This window comes from Aspergillus affinis (assembly GCF_023601865.1).
Source record: "Aspergillus affinis strain CMG 70 chromosome Unknown NODE_91_length_156827_cov_84_776504, whole genome shotgun sequence".
Classification (NCBI taxonomy): domain Eukaryota; kingdom Fungi; phylum Ascomycota; class Eurotiomycetes; order Eurotiales; family Aspergillaceae; genus Aspergillus; species Aspergillus affinis.
In genome coordinates, this window is record NW_026515872.1 from 1 (window position 1) to 17,117 (window position 17,117).

Genomic DNA, 17,117 nt, shown 5'->3' on the forward strand with positions numbered 1-17,117 from the left:
TTCGTTCTTTTTTTTATGTTTTTTATATTTTTTTTTTTTTTTTGTTTTTTACCATCTGGGAGCGGCACCACACAAAAAAAAAAAAAAAAAAAAAAAAAAAAAAAAAAAAAAAAACAAACAAACCCGGAGCAACGCCACACGCCGCTACAGGAAGACAGAGGATAGAGCGTCCACAGAATAGACACAGAGGACAGAGCAAAGAACTGGGAGACAGAATGGTGTGATCGAAAATTCTCGATGAAGAGGTTTTGTAAAGGTGTTCCGAAGGAACCCCTTCCATCCAGTGGATGAATAAGTTCGCCTTATAGATATCTCGAGCCGTACTTGAAGTCGCATAGAATGAAGTTTTCTCAGTGCCTCTCACTTACGAGGATTATCCATGCGTATCCAGCTATTCACTCGCCAATCATAGACCCATTCCCCGTTGTACCGAGCTTTGAGGACTGGAGCTTTCACTACAATCTTCCAGCTGGTTGGAATTTCGACATACCACGTGAATCTGGCAATCCACCCTCCAAGACAGACCACTTTGGCAGAAGTAGCCCTTTCCTGTGAGTTTCGTTCCCCTCCTCTAAGTCCAAGACATTACCGCAATTATTACAAGACCAAGTTAGTTTGTCGCTATAAGTAACTCACTTATAAACCTACCTTGAGGTGTCCCACGGCACGGCTCTTTTTACACGGACGATGATGGTATCTTGATTCGTGCAAAAAGCGCAAACAAGATGCGGTATGATCAATGGTAAAGCATGCCGTTATGGCGTTGACGAAGATGGCTGGTACGTTTCCAAACCCACCAGTATACATACGGGATGCATACAGAGCTCAAACGGTGCAATGTTCTGGAATTTCCCTCGGCTGACTATCGGTGCTCAAATGATGACAGGACTCGACCATGTGCCAAAAGGAAGCCGCTGTAACGCCGTGTGTTCGTCGTAGGTTCGTACGCCGATGTTGGACGTCGGGATGGAGAAGAACCATGAAGTGCGGGATCTGATCTCGGCAATTCTGCCTATTAAAATAGCGGCTGAGGGTGAGGAGGTTGCGGTGACTATTGCGTATCTGGTGAGCCCGGCGGCGAGTTGTATCAATGATACGAGTATTGTGATTGATTCGGCGATTACCACCACTGTTCGTTTGGTTTAGGAGATGGGGTTGGCTTGATTGATATTGTTCTGTTTGGTTAGTAATTTTAGTAATGGGAATTTATTCGGATCCTGAGGAGCGTTGATTTATAAAATAATCATTCTTATGATGTTGGAGTAAGGTATCCATACGGCCGGTATAGAGGAAGGGGTATAGAGAAGGACTTGTGAAGGTCAAGACGCTCATCGCATTCAGTCTTAAACCAAGACATCAAGTCGAGCAATCGGTTCTCGAGATCAGATTCACGATACCCTACTCGTCGATCCGGATGTCATTCCCTGCAAAGCCCCATCGAAGCACGATGGAAGACAAAAAAAAAAGATGCGGAGAAAGCCTTACACACCGCCGATCTCCAGAATCGACTAGACCGAAACGAGGGCCCGCGGCACCCCGTCACATGACCGGACCGGCCACACAGCGACCCAACACGGCCTAGCGGCAATCAAGCGAGATGGTCCGAGCCCGCATATCGGGAGTGGAAGGCACACAACGCATTTTCAACCCTAACCTTTCCGTTCAACCTCAACGCCCAGCGACGACAGTACACGCCTGCCAGACACCGTCACGTCTAGGTTTTCCTCGCCTCAAATTTCAAGATGACTCACGACTCCGTCTGGTACAGCCGGCCTCGCAAGTAAGGATCCATCCCTAATTTCTGTGCGGGTTTTGGTTTTGGTTTCGGGGGAGGGTGGAATGGAAGGATTATCGGGGATTGAAGGTTACAAGATGAGAAACAATTGGGCTAATTACTTTTTTTCTCGATAGGTTCGGCAAGGGCTCCCGCTCCTGGTACGATAAATATCTCCCCCGATGAAATCGTTCGATACGATATGATGAAATTATTCTATATCTGTGTGCGGTATTGGAATGGACGAAAACTGATGAATCGATCGATATAGCCGTGTCTGCTCTCACCGCGCCGGTCTCATCCGCAAGTACGGGGTATGGAATATCTGAATCCAGCTTTACACTGCAGATTGCGAAAGATCTGCAGTTTCTAGGAATATAATAACTGATCGGGGAATTTGAATACAGATGAACATCTGCCGTCAGTGCTTCCGTGAGAAGTCCACGGACATTGGTTTCAACAAGGTTGGTTTATTCCATTTAATACGACTCCAACGATCGAATTGGGAAGACTACACAAATTTTGGAGGAAAAGAAAAGAAGCGCAACCGGACACATACACCACCATATTCGAATCAAACATACGTGGGAGCGCAATCACTAACCAGAGCCTCAACCCTACACAGTACCGGTAAATTAATCGCGATCTCCAATTCCTATTCACGACGAATCGTTACGTGCTCGGCGCCCGGTCAGAAACCAATGCGGACATAATGATGAAGAAGAACCGATTTGTACTCCGACGGGACAAGACCAGTTTGGAACAGTGAATAGCTCTCAAACCCAACGTTGGAGGACATCAATCAATTTTAAAAATGGGAAATCTTTTTATTTTGAAAAGAGCAACGAGGAAAGTTTATGCGTGGATGGTCGGTGTTGACAATTTTTTTTATTAAAAGGTGTCATGTCGAAACCTTTGTGTCTGTGTCTTGGCTTCCAATTCAATATCTACTTGAATTGAAGTGAGGAAATTTTTCTTTTAAAATCAATTCACTCCTGGGGAATTAAAAACATTGCTTTCTTGTTTCCTTGTCTTCCACCGAGGAATTCCCCTGTTGCGAGAATGAATTGCGTCGAGTCCCGTCTTTCGATCTGGTCTTCCACGTAGTCCTCGTGACGGCTGAACATGACTCTCCCTTCGATTGCGCCTGCCTTGGATCCCGCCTACTCGCCCTTCCTACTCTTCCTACTGGTCCCGTGAATGTCCCGTCCCGTTACATGCATTCGTCTATCGGTTTGAATGGGGAGATATACGTCTACGTGCTTGGCAGTCAGTCACATGTAACAGGAAATGCTAATTTATCTATGCGTCCTTCCAAATCTCTCACCTACCCCCTACGTCTTACCATATCCGACAGACCATATCCAATGACCCAAGCACTTATACAGTCCCGTTCTCCGCGTAGACCTATCATAAAAAGCAAGTAGAATTCAAGATTTATCTACCAAGATTTGTACATGATCGCCTGCATCCCGATAACAACCAGTCATATCTAGATAAACCAGATCCGCAGTCCAACATGAACAGGACTAAGTCTTTGCGTCTCGCAATAGATAGATATAGAACGTCGATCCCAAGCTCCAGGTCGGAATGTGAATCGAGCAAAGGAAAGAAAACGAAGAGAGGAAAGAACAGAGATCAGAACGGTCTTAACTCCATGCCATGAAACTCCTAACCGCTGGAACAGGGTATGCAGTAAAAAAAAAAAAAAAAAAAAAAAAAAAAAACAGAGCCACCTTACATGAGGGGAAAGAAAAGAGGAAGAAAGAATAAAAATCATAAAGCAAGTAAACATCCCATGCGCGTTGATCACTCTTGACAGCTACTTTGGAGCGCTCGCCAAGGATCGAATATTGTAAAATAGAAGATAGGCGTCGGCGTTAAGGACGTCGGCCTCAGTCGCTGGAGTGACCTGGTCATCGTTGAAGAGCATCCACTGCTGTATGTTAGTACCATCTGGATGTGAAGTGGTATGGGATGTGACAGGGATGGACATACCCGATCACCTTGACGACAATAGGCATAATAATGACCAGCGTCAAGTTTTCCCTTATGAACCACCGCGGACGACAAGTCATACACGTATCGCGATCTGTCAGTCAGAGGGTGTGGGTTGGTTGTGTATGGGAGCATATTGATGGACAGTGGGAAATCAATTCTGCCCTCGAGCTTCTCCGAAACCGAAAAAGTATGTTCATAGCGCTATCAACGAGATTAGGACGGAGTGTGCACTGCAATATAGATAAACGCATACCTTCAACTGCATGCACAGAATCGCCGGCAATTTCTTGATGCGCAGCTGCTTCGTCGCCTTTTGAGGGGTGTCCCCGCATGAGGTGCAGTTGTAAACACCTGCCATGAGTTTCTCAGGGGAAGTGAAGCTATCAAGGCATCCGGTCAGTGTAGGTGGGGAGGAGGGCCCAGAGCCGCCCATGGCGCGCTTCTTTGCCTGCACCTGAACATCCAGACTCAGATCCACCATGGGATCTTCAGTTCGCGTGACATTGCCGCATTTGTCGCAAGTCACGCTGCTGCGAAGCTTGCCGTAAAACGTCTTGTGGAAGAAGCAGGGACAGCCTTTCTCATGGCTCTCCAGATGTCCATCGGTGGTTGCGTGCAGCTTATCAACCAGAAACTGGTAATATTCGTGTGCATCTTGCTGATGATATCCTGCGAGAGCCTGAGGAAGGTGTCAGTATCGTTTTTCAAGGCCCATGAAAAGTCGTGATCGCATACCGCGCTTCCCCGCCATGTTGCCACGAGAAGGTTCAGGGCCGCGAATCCGTCCACTTTCTCGGTACTGTTGAAATCGGCAAATGCTTCTGCAACCGCACAGCCTATGCAATCGGGTATTTGGCAATCATGATGGTGTGGATGGCCATTGCCCAGGAAATAAGTGGTCAGGATTGGGTCGTGAAGCAGAGTCTGAAGAATGACATTCATGTAACAAGTTTGGCCCAGGTTATACAATCCCCTGGCGCCAGCTTTCGCGCAAAGGCGTCTGTTGGCGTTGCTTCTGACATACAGCTCATCGGCCGAGCTCTCGCTGAACCGACGTTTTTGAGCAACTGTTCCATTTTAGCTTGGAAGAACACAGGGACATGACTGCGTATACGAACCTTTGATTGTGTTCTCTGATGATGACGATCGCAGCCGCTCCAGGCTGTGATCGTAGATGAGATCTTCACAGCTCTGGCAATATAGCGCGCGATTCCTTGATTCCATGACTAGACGGAGATTAGCAAGGATTTCTAGAGTCACGCGCAGGACTGACTTACAAAATGAATGTCCTGTTTTCTCAGTGTGCTTATTCCGACTGCTTGGGGTGCAGGCTTCGGAGCAAGTCAAGCACGTGTATTTGGGTCTCAGAAGACTATAGGCACGCGGACCCGTAGTGTTCTTTCCAATCATCTCCGCCGTAATGGGATGAGGAGCCAATGCATTGTGAGTCTTGAGAAACGAATTCTTGAACTGATTCGCAGTGCTTCCCGCATGCGCAAGTTGAGTGGCAATGTGCTCTTGTGGCCCGTCAGCATGGAGAACAAAACTTGAGAGAAATCTGCCATGGTGTTTGCATACCACAGCCAAACTCGGCCTCCGAAAGGAGCGTCACGGAAGCTACGCTGGCCATTGTGAGGATGTCAGATCGGTAGGGCGCTAGTATAGAATTGAGGCGTCCCGAGTTTAGTTCAGAAGGAAGAGGTTGCACAGTAAGAAAGCAAACTCCCGGGGGACAAAGTGGATCATGCGACAAGATGGAGTCAATCAGTTGCCAAGGAGGCTCAGCTCTATAGGATGGGGGAGGCAGGTGAAACAATGCAGTATTCTAAGCGCAGAAACAATGGGGATCCATGGAATGAGACACGGTCAAGAACCCTTGATGCATCACACCAGCATTGTGCGTCTGGGTGGTCAGCCTCCTGGTCAGGGTCAATTGGAGGTGTCCAGTAGCAGACGGCGTCAGTGAATCGTCGACGGACAAGTGAAGTTCCAGTAGGTTGTGTTCCGTTGCGGTCGGATCGGGTCCCGAAGAGTACCGCAAGATAAAAGTCGGGAGGGTCTGCCAGCCCTCTCAGGCTCAGGCTCTTACTTTGGCGACTAGAGGGGGGTCACTGGAGCGAGCGACACTGCGGAGCACACAGATGTATCCAATAGGAGTAACAATAATAACTAGAAGAATCGAACTCTCCGAAAGGGAGTAGGGCGCTGGGGACGGAGGGAGCTAGTCTAAAGGATCTTTTTCGCTGGTCGCAAGGGTGTGTCGCCGCGGCTGCCCAGCGATAAGACCCCGGGACTGCCATTGATCCGTCCCCACGTGGTCTTTTCCAGTATGACTATACACTATACACACTACGGTGTATGCACTACTGACTATGGCAAGCAGAACAACTTAGTCGTCACTGGGCATCTCTATTTGCCAGTTTCATTATTCATTAACATCGATCCATCCCCTCGACGGATCTCCCCAAGACTAAATGCATCCGTGCAACACAACCCAAGTGAAAGTAGCACAGCCAGAGCTCTATGAATTCAAACGGGAAAGCAACTGTCGCAGCAAATTGCAAATTTAGTATCCGGTCATTTCAGTTGCCATGCTTGTCGTACGACAATACGATGAGGATAGATCGTCGTGATGTCGCATGCGCTGGTCTCCAGTGTCCAACATCATTGACACTACTTTCTGAGTCTCTTGTCCATCGCTTCCTGTCAGAGTATCAAACGGCGATCTAAGATTAGGTCTTGGTGCCAGAATACTTGTAGCGCAGACCAGTCCTTCCGGGTGCGATTTCGAGCCGACGAAGCCTAGTCCACGAGTCTGTTTATAACCTCCCTGAAACTATCCCTTTAGCAATCGCATATGCTCATCGCATTCCCCTTCCCCGAGGTAGAGCACTCGGACGCGCTCGGTTCGTTCCCCTTGTAGTATAACGGCCGCTACTGGAGCCACGGGTACGGGTTCCTCTCGTGGTTCCGCGCGAAGGAAGAGACGATTTGGTCGTCGGTTTGGAGGGTAGTGTAGTGGAGGGGTGTTCGACAAACGTGGTGTCGGTGGTTCTGGAACGGCATTGTTATGAGCATGTGCAGCACTTAGTCAAAGCAATGATAGACTCACATGTACGTTGCTTCGTCATCCATTGAAGGTCGGGTTTGTTCTGTCTCATACTCTGGAGGTTTGTCAATACGGTGTGTTCATGATGCGAGACACGACAACCATACCTTTCTGTGCTTCCGCTAGCTTCGCCCTTCTAAACGATTCGGGAATCGGAGCCTGCAAACGACTTTAGCACAAAGTCTTGACCGATGCCATCACTTTGGTCCGCCATACCTCCGGAAAATCGACACAAAATGCATTCATGTTCATTCCGTACAGAAAACTGGCGAAGCTTTCGCTGAAGCGCGTCAGACTCTCGTGCATTAACTGCAGGTGCATGAAGTTGGCCTCGAGGTCGGCCATGGAGTCGGCAAGTTCTGCAAACTGGGGCTCCAGGGCATTGATGGCCGGTTGGGTATAGCCTGCATTGCCGATACTACCTCCATATCCATGACCTTCGCGAAAAGATGACCGAGAGCTAGGTCGGAGGGGGGTCGTGGGCCTGGAGGAAGGATGCGGACGCGAGGAGGCTCGGGCGTCCATTCTGGCGATTCAATTCCGAGGTTTGAAGGGTCAAGCACAGGCAGGAGAAAGCGTAGGAGTGGGGTCGGTAGGAATGCGGAATTGCGCGTGCCTCGAATTTAGTCGGTATCTAGTTGGAGCTAGAGCTTTTTTCTCGATGATTGATTTAATATTGGGGCTCGGTTAAGTGGACGAAAATCTATCTTTAGAGCGTTAAAAGGGTGTTTGTTGACGCCGGCGGTTGATCCCCCGCTTTCGGGTGGCGGAGGCCTCAGGCCCTGCACTGAACCCCTGGTTGGCTCCATCTTTTGGGTCCCTTCTCACTTTTTTCCCTTGCTATTCTTCCTTGCTAATTATTGCCAATTCCCTGCCTCTTGGTCCCTTTCTGGCCTTCGTTTCTTCTCGTTTCATTTTTTTTTTTCCCTCTTACTTCCCCGCATCCGCAGTTAAAAAGTTCAGGGGTCTGATCTCTGTCTGATCTTGCTAGTCGCACCAAGGAGTACGCGGAGAACGGAGACCAGGATTGCACCCACTTCTGTCCCTCCCTGTGGTCTCTTTTTTCTAGCACATGCATGCTGGTTCGTTTCTACGTCGCCGCCTCGCTCATTTTTCGGCCAAGTCCTTCCATTCCACCCCGTTTCAGCTGCATCGATTTGGGGGTGCACAGATATTCTTACCGTCCTATCCAAGACCAAGCTCCTTAACCTTCTCTAATCCACTTCGACGGTCCCTCTCCACTTTCTCCCCTTCGTCACTTGAGGAACCGAGGAAGGCTGTATCTTTCTGGACAATCACATTCGCCATCGCTCTACTTTGTGGAGGAACCTGGTTACAGGATAAATACCATAACTCCGTGGACAACCCGTCGCTTCCGCCGCTTCCGCAGCCCGATCTAGACAACCAGGAATTATCACCTTTCCTCGGAGTAATCGATACCCTCAAAACAATGCCTGCCGAAGCCGCCCCCGGAACCGTGGGCACCCTTACGCCCGAGCAGGAAGCCAAGTTGCAAGAGTTTTGGATGCTGTTGTTGAAAGTTTGCGGTGTCAGCCTGGAGGGTATTGAACAAACCGGAGACTCGAGCGCATCCCAGAAAAAGGAACAGCAACCCCAACAACCTACTAAGCGGAGAACGTTCGGATTATTCGGTGGTGGAAAAAGCAGTGAAGAGGACGATGCTGCCAGTGTGAAGTCGGCGAATATTGCCTCCATCGACATTACCGATGGCGATGACAAGTATGGACAGTCGAAGGAATTCCAGCAAGCTCTTGTTGACATGAAGCCGGAGGAAATCCGCACTACCGTTTGGAATATGGTCAAACAAGACAACCCCGATACTTTGCTTCTGCGCTTCCTCCGGGCGCGCAAGTGGGATGTCAAGAAAGCGCTGATCATGTTCATCTCTACGATCCGGTGGAGATTGCAGGAGGTCAACGTGGACGATGATATCATGAAGAATGGCGAACATCTCGCCTTGAAGCAATCGCAGAGTTCGGACCCCACGGAAAAGAAAGCTGGCGAGGAATTCCTCATGCAAATGCGCCTGGGCAAAAGTTTCCTTCATGGCGTTGACAAGCTCGGCCGACCCATCTGCGTTGTCAGGGTGCGCTTGCACAAGGCCTCCGACCAGAGCACGGAAGTTTTGGACCGCTTTACTGTTTACACTATTGAATCTGCCCGAATGATGCTCGCACCTCCCGTTGAAACCGCCGTAAGTGTTTCTATTCCATGTCTTGACGATCAATTTTTAACCTAGAATAGTGTGTTGTCTTTGATATGACTAATTTCTCTCTGTCGAATATGGTACGTCCCAAGTCTCTTCTCTACGTGATGAAAGCATATCTAATGAACTTAACTTAGGACTATAACCCTGTTAAATTCATGATCAAGTGCTTTGAGGCCAACTACCCCGAGTGTCTTGGAGTGGTGCTCATTCACAAAGCCCCTTGGCTCTTTTCAGGTTCGTAGCTCCCTTGCATCCGCACTTGTGCTTGACAGCATGTTCTAACCATTGTGCAGGAATCTGGAAAATCATCAAGGGATGGCTCGATCCAGTTGTTGCCGCCAAAATCAACTTCACTAATAATGTCTCGGATTTGGAGAAATTCATCCCCCGGGACCGCATCATGAAGGAGCTCGAGGGTGACGAGGACTGGGAATATAAATACGTCGAACCCCAGCCGGGCGAGAACAAGGCCATGGAAGACACGACAAAGCGAGACGAGCTACTCGTGGAAAGGCAGAAGCTCGCGCAGGAAGTTCAAGATGCAACCATCGCGTGGATCTCGGCCAGCCGGAAGAAGGACGACGAAGCTCTGAAGACCGCTAAAGAAGACCGAAACGGTCTGATTGAGCGGTTGAGAGTTCAATACTGGCAGCTCGACCCTTATATCCGTTCTAGGTCGCTATACGACCGCCTGAACGTCCTCCAAGGCGATGGCAAGATTAATTTCTACCCCGCCGAATCGAAATAAACGATGCCTTGGGTTAGGTTTGAATGAGTTGAACCTTTTAGATAGTTAGACTTTTTTGATTTCTTTTTTCTCTTACTATATAATCCTCGATAGGAAAGTTTCTGTTTTATCTAATGTGACATACAGCATGTATATAAAGCACCTCATGATGGACAATGTGATGACTCTGGGGAGTCGGTTTTTGGTCTCCTTGCTTCCTGAATGTACTATTAGAGTTACACAAAGCCCTACCCAAATCAGCAAGGGAATGATCAAGTGGCCATTCAGCTGCAAGATCGATCCGGTTTTAGGATAGTCTCCGCACCAGGGAGTTTCGAGGATTGGGCTTTGGTTCAAACTGACAGGGGCCCTTACAGGGCCGCTAATATGTGGCACTATTGAATACGCCTCATCTTCCGTCACGAGGCCAACCCGCCACTAGATGTGAAACCTCATGTTGAACTAAAAGGTCAAACCATCCGTCCATTGATTGATTATTAAATGAAGGATCGAAGTTCATTTAAGATTGCACTACGGAACACAGCAGACGACGCCCAGCCATGGCACCAAGCCGGGGATAGAACCGCTGTGCGAGGTACAATATGAAGGTATGTACATAGCTTTTGTGTAAGGAAGACCTTACATCTTAGACTTGAGCTCCTCGTGCAAGGCCTTCAGCTTATCCATGTCCGTGTCCTGGGCGGGCCATCCAACACCAAGACCTTCCGTCTCATTGGGCTTGGGGATCTGCGTAACCGTTAGCCCTGTCTAGATGTCACACGGAGTCGACGAGGCGATCAGGTAGTAGCGTGTGTAACAGCTGTCAATGCGACCTTCGACATAGGAGTAGGCTAAACTTACCATGTGGAAATGAACCTAGTACGGCGAAGAAACACATAAGTCAGTCACCAACTTCCATGTCATAAGAGACTAGCGTGGAACTTACATGAGGCACCACTTGGTGGGCAATGCTACCGTTGTTCTGCAAGACATTGAAGTCCTTGGCACCAGTGATCTGGGCCACCTTCTTTGCGACGGGCTAGAAGGAGAGGAAGAGAGAGGCAATCGTCAGTTCATTTGACTCCAACATGAACTCAAGGGCGGTTGGCTCGGTTCTCGACCCAAACTGCGGGGAAAGGAAGGGATGGTCGTGGAAACTGGTCGCGTCGTCGCCCAAGGTCCCCAGATTTTGTCACGTCCCTATTAAAGGACGATCTATCCGCGACCCGAGCCAATTTGAGATCTTCTATCATTTTGCACATACCAGGATTTCAGTGAGATGATCGTCGGGGATGTCGGTAAGCTTTTCGCCGTGGAACTTGGGGATCACGAGCTGTCATTGTTCAGAAATCGGTCACTGTTAGTTGATTTTTTTCCCCTTTCTAAACACAGACAAGACAGATTGATATAGAGGACTCGACTGGGAAGTGCAGGATATACACAGGTGTTCGACCGATGCTGAACAGGCCCGTTGTCCATGGGTGCGCAGATCACGGTCGAATTGCAGTGCGGGGAGGTCGGAAATCACAATGAATAGAGACTTACGGCATGTCCGCGGCTGAGAGGTTGAATGTCAAGGAAGGCAAAGACCTTGTCGCTCTCGAAGAGCTTGAAGGAAGGGATATCACCTATAATCCATAGCAAAAGTTAGCTAGCTACGTCACCCATTTAGGTTCGACGTCTATCATCGCGACGCGCCCGTAAAGAAACCAAGAAACCGAAAAGGGATTAGTTTCGAAGAGAAAGACCGTACCCTTGATAATCTTGCAGAAGATACAAGCAGCAGAAGAAGACATTTTGGGATATCGTCGACGAAGTCTATATAGCTAGAGAAAACAAGAACTGCGTAATTCAGCTCGAGAGGAGAAACGACCGAATGCGGGGTTCAAGGCGGAACCGGACGGGGACATGAAGGGCGGTCGGAAAAGAAAAAAGATGGAGAGCGGCCGGGTCGAACTCCCGCCTACCTGGAAATGAAAGGGGGGTATAAGTCACTAGTGGGAAGAATAAGTGAGGATGGTGACAAACTAGCTCAGAACCCATTTCTTGCCTTTTACCAGAGATGGCCGTGGTTTGCGCCAAACATCCTCTGCTCAATCTTTGGATACCACCTATCGACACAGTCGTCGGTTTTATTGTTTTTCTTTTTGCGGGCTTCGTTTCCTAAGTTATCATTATGGTCCCTACTCTTTTTCTGGTCTTCTTTGGCCCTCGGGAGGTCTACTTCTCGAGAGCGGTGCGTGTGCAAAATAGTGCGTATATCCTGTGTCGATAACCTCCACGGCCGCTCCTCAACTTCCTCGAGGCACTTCCATGCACCACCGGCAATAGTGTTATTGCAAAAGATGAATATAAACCATTCATGCGGCTTCCGCGTCTTCCGTTGGAGTTGGTTGGCATGTTGGAATCGTCTCCAATCGCCGTATCAGTTGCCTGATATCAAGCAGCGGACTTTTGTCCGCTGTAACTAACTCACCCCTCCATCCACGCAACTACCACCAATCCCAATGTACCTATTGTTCCTAGCTCCCTCGGTGTTAGCCCCACCCCAATCTGATTCCCCGCGATGATACTCTTAGTCTGGTCTTATTTACCGTTGTCTCTTCTACTACGGAGTACTCCGTACAACACCTCTCCACGGAGGGTGTGCTCTCTACCCCAACACCCAGAAATTTGGAGAAGTGAAAGGCTCGCAGACCCCGAACCAGGATCCCCTGATTCCTAATTGGCAAGATCACCGAGCTCTAGAGCCAAGGATTTGACCCCACTCATACACCTACCTTATCATTTGCTATGTCTCCGCAAAAGCAGGCTTATCTACCGCGCGTCTCCAACGATGGCCTTGTATACATATAGGCCCCGGTCCTACTCGCTAGATAAATAAGATTGCTTCCGCTCTATTTTTCATATCTTTGGCTGTATCGAGTACCTGATTGTCTGTCCTGCGTACGGCATATTAACCAACACGCATACAACCCTATCGGCCCTGTTACATCTTCGACACGAGCCATGCTCTCGACGGAATTGTCCGAGGCACAGGTCTCGGCCCTGAGGGCCAATAAAGAACGCCTTGCAAAAGACCTCCATCATAGCTGCCAATGGGGCTTTGGGATCCGCTGGGGAGAGTGAGTATCTCATTTACTTTTCCTTGCCATAGTAGACGCATAGTATTCTAACGATTACCCAGTGGCTCTACAGACACAGGCATGCAGCGCCTGGCGCTATCGGACGAAGACAAGACAGTGCGAGACTGGTTCATTGAGACAACAAAGGCATTGAAATGTACTGTCACGGTTGACGAAATGGGCAATATCTTTGCCGTACGGCCCGGACGACGCAAGGACGTGCCTCCGGTGTTCATCGGTAGTCATCTGGACACTCAACCTACCGGCGGTCGGTACGACGGCATCCTTGGTGTTATTTCGGGGATCGAGACCTTGAAAGTTATCGACGAGATGGGTATTGAGACTGAGGGTGGTGTTGGTGTTGTGAACTGGACAAAGTAGGACCCCTTTTTGATCAATTTATTAGGGCTATCGTCCGTCAAACCATCGCGACTAATATCTGTACAGTGAAGAGGGTGCTCGTTTCCCTATCAGTATGGTCTCCTCTGGGGTATGGGCCGAATGCATTCCACTTGAACGAGCCCATGGACTCAAAGAGGTCCCGACCGTGGCGTCTCTCCCTACTGCTTCGTCTGCGCCGGAGTCGATGAAAACAGCACTGGAAAAGATCAATTACCTGGGAAGTGTGCCGTGTTCCTATAAAGAGACACCGATGGCGGCACACTTCGAACTGCACATTGAACAGGGTCCTCATCTTGTATCCGCAAACCAGCGCGTCGGCGTCGTTACTGCTGTGCAAGCATACCGCTGGTACCGCCTCAACATCATCGGCAGGGACACCCACACCGGAACAACGGCGTTTCAGCACCGCGCAGACGCTCTGTATGTCTTCGCGCGGATGATGGTGCACGCGCGAGAGGTCGCCTCTTCGCACGGATGTCTAGCCAGCGTTGGCATTGTGGAAGCAAAGCCCGGAAGTGTGAATACTGTGCCCGGGCTGGTCAGCTTTACGCTCGACATCCGCGGGCCAGAAACCGACCTGGTCGAAGTCGTCGAGACACAATTGAGAAAGGATTTTGACGCGATCGCGGCGGAGGAAGGCAAGGGTATTGGGAAACCTTGCCGTGTGGAATGGAAGCTGGACTTTGATTCACCGGCCGTCAAGTTCCATCCGGACTGCATCGATTGCGTACAGAAATCGGCGGAGGCGGTAGTAGCTGATGCGCCGGAGCCGAAGTCGCTGGTGCGAACGATCATGAGCGGCGCCGGTCATGATAGTGTCTTTACTTCGAAGAGAGTGCCGACTAGTATGATCTTCGTTCCCTGCAAGGACGGGCTGAGCCATCATCCGGAAGAATACTGCTCTGCGGACGACTGCGCGACTGGCACCTCGGTCATTCTGCAGGCAGTGATTCGCTACGATCGAAAGAGATTCTCCGCCTAGATCATACCCCGGTCTATCTGGCCAGCGATAAGAATATCAGAATTTATATAGCACACGAGCATCTACGAGAGCACCAAAGTTGAAATTTTTGAAATCAGAATCATGTCATTGAACCTAGCTACTCCGTGATATCGAAACAGCAACAATGCATAATCACTTTTTTGAAATTTTTCGTTAGGATGCGCAAAGACGTAGCAATTTCTGACTAGATAAAGCCTACTCAAGCCACGCCCGCAACATCCACGGACGCCCTAAGAAGATCTAGCGACATCTCCTTTACGAAGAGGGAGCGCCACGGCCACGGCCGAAACCGCCACGGAAGTTGGGGGCGAACTCGCCGGGGGCACCACCCTCCTTGCCCTCCTCGCGGCGGCGGTAGCCACCCTCACGGGGAGCACGGGGACGACGCTCGCGCTCCTCACCACCCATCATGCCACGGGGGGGAGCGTGAGAACGCTGCTGCTTGATGTGGGTGGCGGGGACAACCTCAGCGGGGAGGTGCAGCCACTCACGGAGGTAGTCAAGACCCTGTCAAGGAAAAAAAGAAACCATTAGTCGACTGAACTTCGACCCTGTATCGCAAGGAGCCAGAATTCCGAAATCCTCGGGGAAAACGTACCTCGGGGGTGAGGGTGTAGTAGTAGTACTGCCACGAGAACTGGGTCTTGACGTAGCCGCGGGAGTCCAGGGACTGGAGGGCCTTGATCACGTAAAGGTTCTTGGTGTCAATGTCGCCATGCTTAGGAAGGTTGAAGTCCTTCTTGGCCACGAGCACACCCTCTATTCAATCAGAAATTCAGTCAGCGGATTTGATTCGAGGTCGTCTTAATGAGTGAAGCCGAAGCAGGCAGGTTGGATTCGAGTATTCCGTCCAGCGCAAAGAGCATAGGCGAGGAAAGGGTCGTCGACAGAAATCACATACCGCGGAAGAGGTACTCGTGGATCTTCTTGCGGTCGTCCTTAGGGATAAGCCTGGAAAGATATTAGATGCGATGTCCTTCTAGAATGCATTGAGGCTAGAAGGGGCCCAACTTACATTGTTGCGAGTTCCTGGCGCTCTTCGGGGAATCGCTCAAACAACGCCGGAAGAGTATGGTTTAAATGATGGATATAGTCGAGTGGAGCGGCTGCGCTTGGAGTGAAAAGTAGTGCGGTGGCTTCCCGATCCGGAAAACGGCTAGGGCTTGGACCCTCTTTCCGACGCTAGTCCCGATATAGCTGGGACTCAGTTGTGGCTGGGATCAGGTCATGTGAACAGCCCGTCCGACTTCCCAGACCTCAATCTGAGCAGCCCATAGCAAAAGCAACCTCCGAGGATAAAATCAACTCTTAGAGCTGCAAAACAAGAGATAACTCAATTTGGAAACCGAATTTTAATAGCTTGCACTTTTGTTTCTATAAGGCGAAAATTTTGTACCTAGTTTCCCTCTGTACAGCGAACAGTGCCCTTCCAAATCTTTTCACCCATAGAAATTCTGTTATCTGGCCATCCGATCAGGCCCAGATGGTATTTTCGAATCTGTGGTTTTTTTAGAGTTTTGGTCATGTGATTGACTCCCACCGCCCTGTTTATTCTGCCGGTGCTTGAGTAATCACTAATCGCCTTTCCTTTCTTATCGTCAACTCTCCGCAATCTTGCAGTCATTTGCGCTTCACCTCTGCCGATTCACACCGCTGATATTTACCACCCTCCCTTCAAACTTGAAGTGAACGGAAGACTCAAGTCCCCTGCGGCTTTAGCTATCGAAAATGGCATCATCTAACATCAACATCCTACTCACGTCCTTCCCTGGACTGTCGCTCCCTTCGACACTCTCCTTCTCACTCACCTCCACCTCTACCATCGCCGATCTTGCCGACAAGATCTCTTCATACATCCCAACCTCCGTCCCATTCCAGTCACTCGTCTTAACAACCACCAGCAACAAACAACTCGACCCCTTCTCGCAGAGCCTCGTCTCGACTCTACTCGCCTCAAATGGCGCCACCTACATGGCATCGAACCTCCTACCTCTCCGTCTCTCAGTCCCGCTATGTGGTGGAAAGGGTGGTTTCGGGTCTCAGCTTCGTGCAGCTGGAGGGCGCATGTCCAGTAAGCGAAAGCGCAACCAAGGCGACGACAACGGATCCAGCCGAAACCTCGACGGCCGGCGTCTCCGCACCGTCAACGAGGCCAAAGCGCTGGCCGAATACCTCGCCGTGAAGCCGGAGATGGATCGCAAGGAGAAGGAGGAGCGCCGACGTCGATGGCAGTCGGTCCTGGACATGGCGGAAAAGCGTCAGGAGGAATTGAAGAACGGGGGCGGCAAACAGAAGGTCGACGGCCAGTGGATGGAGGATAAGGAGGAGATGAATGAGAGGGCTAGAGATGCTGTGTTGGTCGCCATGAAGAACGGGGACTGGTCGGATAACCTGCGCGATAATATCCTGGGTGGCTCTAGCACGAGTGCGAGCCCCAGCGACGGCAGTGGTCAGGAAACCCCCAGTGGCAGTGACTCGGACGAGGAGAGTGATGAGGAGATGGAGGGGAATGGCGCTCCGGGACCATCTGCGCCTGCTCAGAAAGCAGCTCCTCGGAAGTTCATTGGATTTGATGACGACGAGTTTATGAGTGACTCGGAAGAGGAGGAAGACCAGCCTGAGGACTCCAAGGGCAAGGGAAAAGCAAAGGCTTAAGCTAGTGGATGGGCTAGACGGTTGTCATGATGTGTTTTTCTTTGCGCTGTGTCTTTCGATTTGTGTTTCTTCGGCGTTCCGCGAATAGGGT

At 50.0% G+C, this 17,117-nt stretch overlaps 6 protein-coding genes across 6 annotated transcripts; 3 read left to right on the plus strand and 3 right to left on the minus strand.

Annotated features, from left to right (window-relative positions):
• Nucleotides 1-3,596: 3,596 nt before the first annotated feature.
• On the minus strand, nucleotides 3,597-7,409 carry KD926_011195 (putative ubiquitin C-terminal hydrolase Ubp8; the record flags this gene model as incomplete). The annotated part of the gene is made up of 11 exons (XM_053103451.1): nucleotides 3,597-3,710; nucleotides 3,773-3,976; nucleotides 4,029-4,454; nucleotides 4,511-4,842; nucleotides 4,894-5,001; nucleotides 5,053-5,292; nucleotides 5,354-5,397; nucleotides 5,666-5,872; nucleotides 6,888-6,939; nucleotides 6,992-7,043; nucleotides 7,101-7,409. The coding sequence occupies 11 exons, from the start codon at nucleotides 7,407-7,409 to the stop codon at nucleotides 3,597-3,599; spliced, it is 2,088 nt and encodes a 695-aa protein (XP_052953134.1).
• Nucleotides 7,410-7,956: 547 nt separating this feature from the next.
• On the plus strand, nucleotides 7,957-9,862 carry KD926_011196 (CRAL-TRIO domain-containing protein; the record flags this gene model as incomplete). Its single annotated transcript, XM_053103453.1, has 4 exons — nucleotides 7,957-9,099; nucleotides 9,150-9,191; nucleotides 9,249-9,348; nucleotides 9,408-9,862. The coding sequence occupies 4 exons, from the start codon at nucleotides 7,957-7,959 to the stop codon at nucleotides 9,860-9,862; spliced, it is 1,740 nt and encodes a 579-aa protein (XP_052953135.1).
• A 510-nt stretch (nucleotides 9,863-10,372) lies between these two features.
• Nucleotides 10,373-11,637, minus strand: KD926_011197 (HIT family protein; the record flags this gene model as incomplete). Its single annotated transcript, XM_053103454.1, has 7 exons — nucleotides 10,373-10,427; nucleotides 10,485-10,588; nucleotides 10,703-10,717; nucleotides 10,788-10,880; nucleotides 11,106-11,174; nucleotides 11,387-11,469; nucleotides 11,595-11,637. 7 exons carry the CDS (start codon nucleotides 11,635-11,637, stop codon nucleotides 10,373-10,375), a joined length of 462 nt encoding a protein of 153 aa, XP_052953136.1.
• Nucleotides 11,638-12,850: 1,213 nt separating this feature from the next.
• On the plus strand, nucleotides 12,851-14,350 carry KD926_011198 (M20 family metallo-hydrolase; the record flags this gene model as incomplete). The annotated part of the gene is made up of 3 exons (XM_053103455.1): nucleotides 12,851-12,966; nucleotides 13,029-13,343; nucleotides 13,414-14,350. 3 exons carry the CDS (start codon nucleotides 12,851-12,853, stop codon nucleotides 14,348-14,350), a joined length of 1,368 nt encoding a protein of 455 aa, XP_052953137.1.
• A 276-nt stretch (nucleotides 14,351-14,626) lies between these two features.
• On the minus strand, nucleotides 14,627-15,995 carry KD926_011199 (40S ribosomal protein eS10; the record flags this gene model as incomplete). Its single annotated transcript, XM_053103456.1, has 5 exons — nucleotides 14,627-14,878; nucleotides 14,970-15,130; nucleotides 15,273-15,322; nucleotides 15,387-15,553; nucleotides 15,975-15,995. The coding sequence occupies 5 exons, from the start codon at nucleotides 15,993-15,995 to the stop codon at nucleotides 14,627-14,629; spliced, it is 651 nt and encodes a 216-aa protein (XP_052953138.1).
• Nucleotides 15,996-16,099: 104 nt separating this feature from the next.
• Nucleotides 16,100-17,026, plus strand: KD926_011200 (telomere maintenance SDE2 family protein; the record flags this gene model as incomplete). Its single annotated transcript, XM_053103457.1, has 1 exon — nucleotides 16,100-17,026. The coding sequence occupies one exon, from the start codon at nucleotides 16,100-16,102 to the stop codon at nucleotides 17,024-17,026; it is 927 nt and encodes a 308-aa protein (XP_052953139.1).
• Between the last annotated feature and the right edge of the window lie 91 nt (nucleotides 17,027-17,117).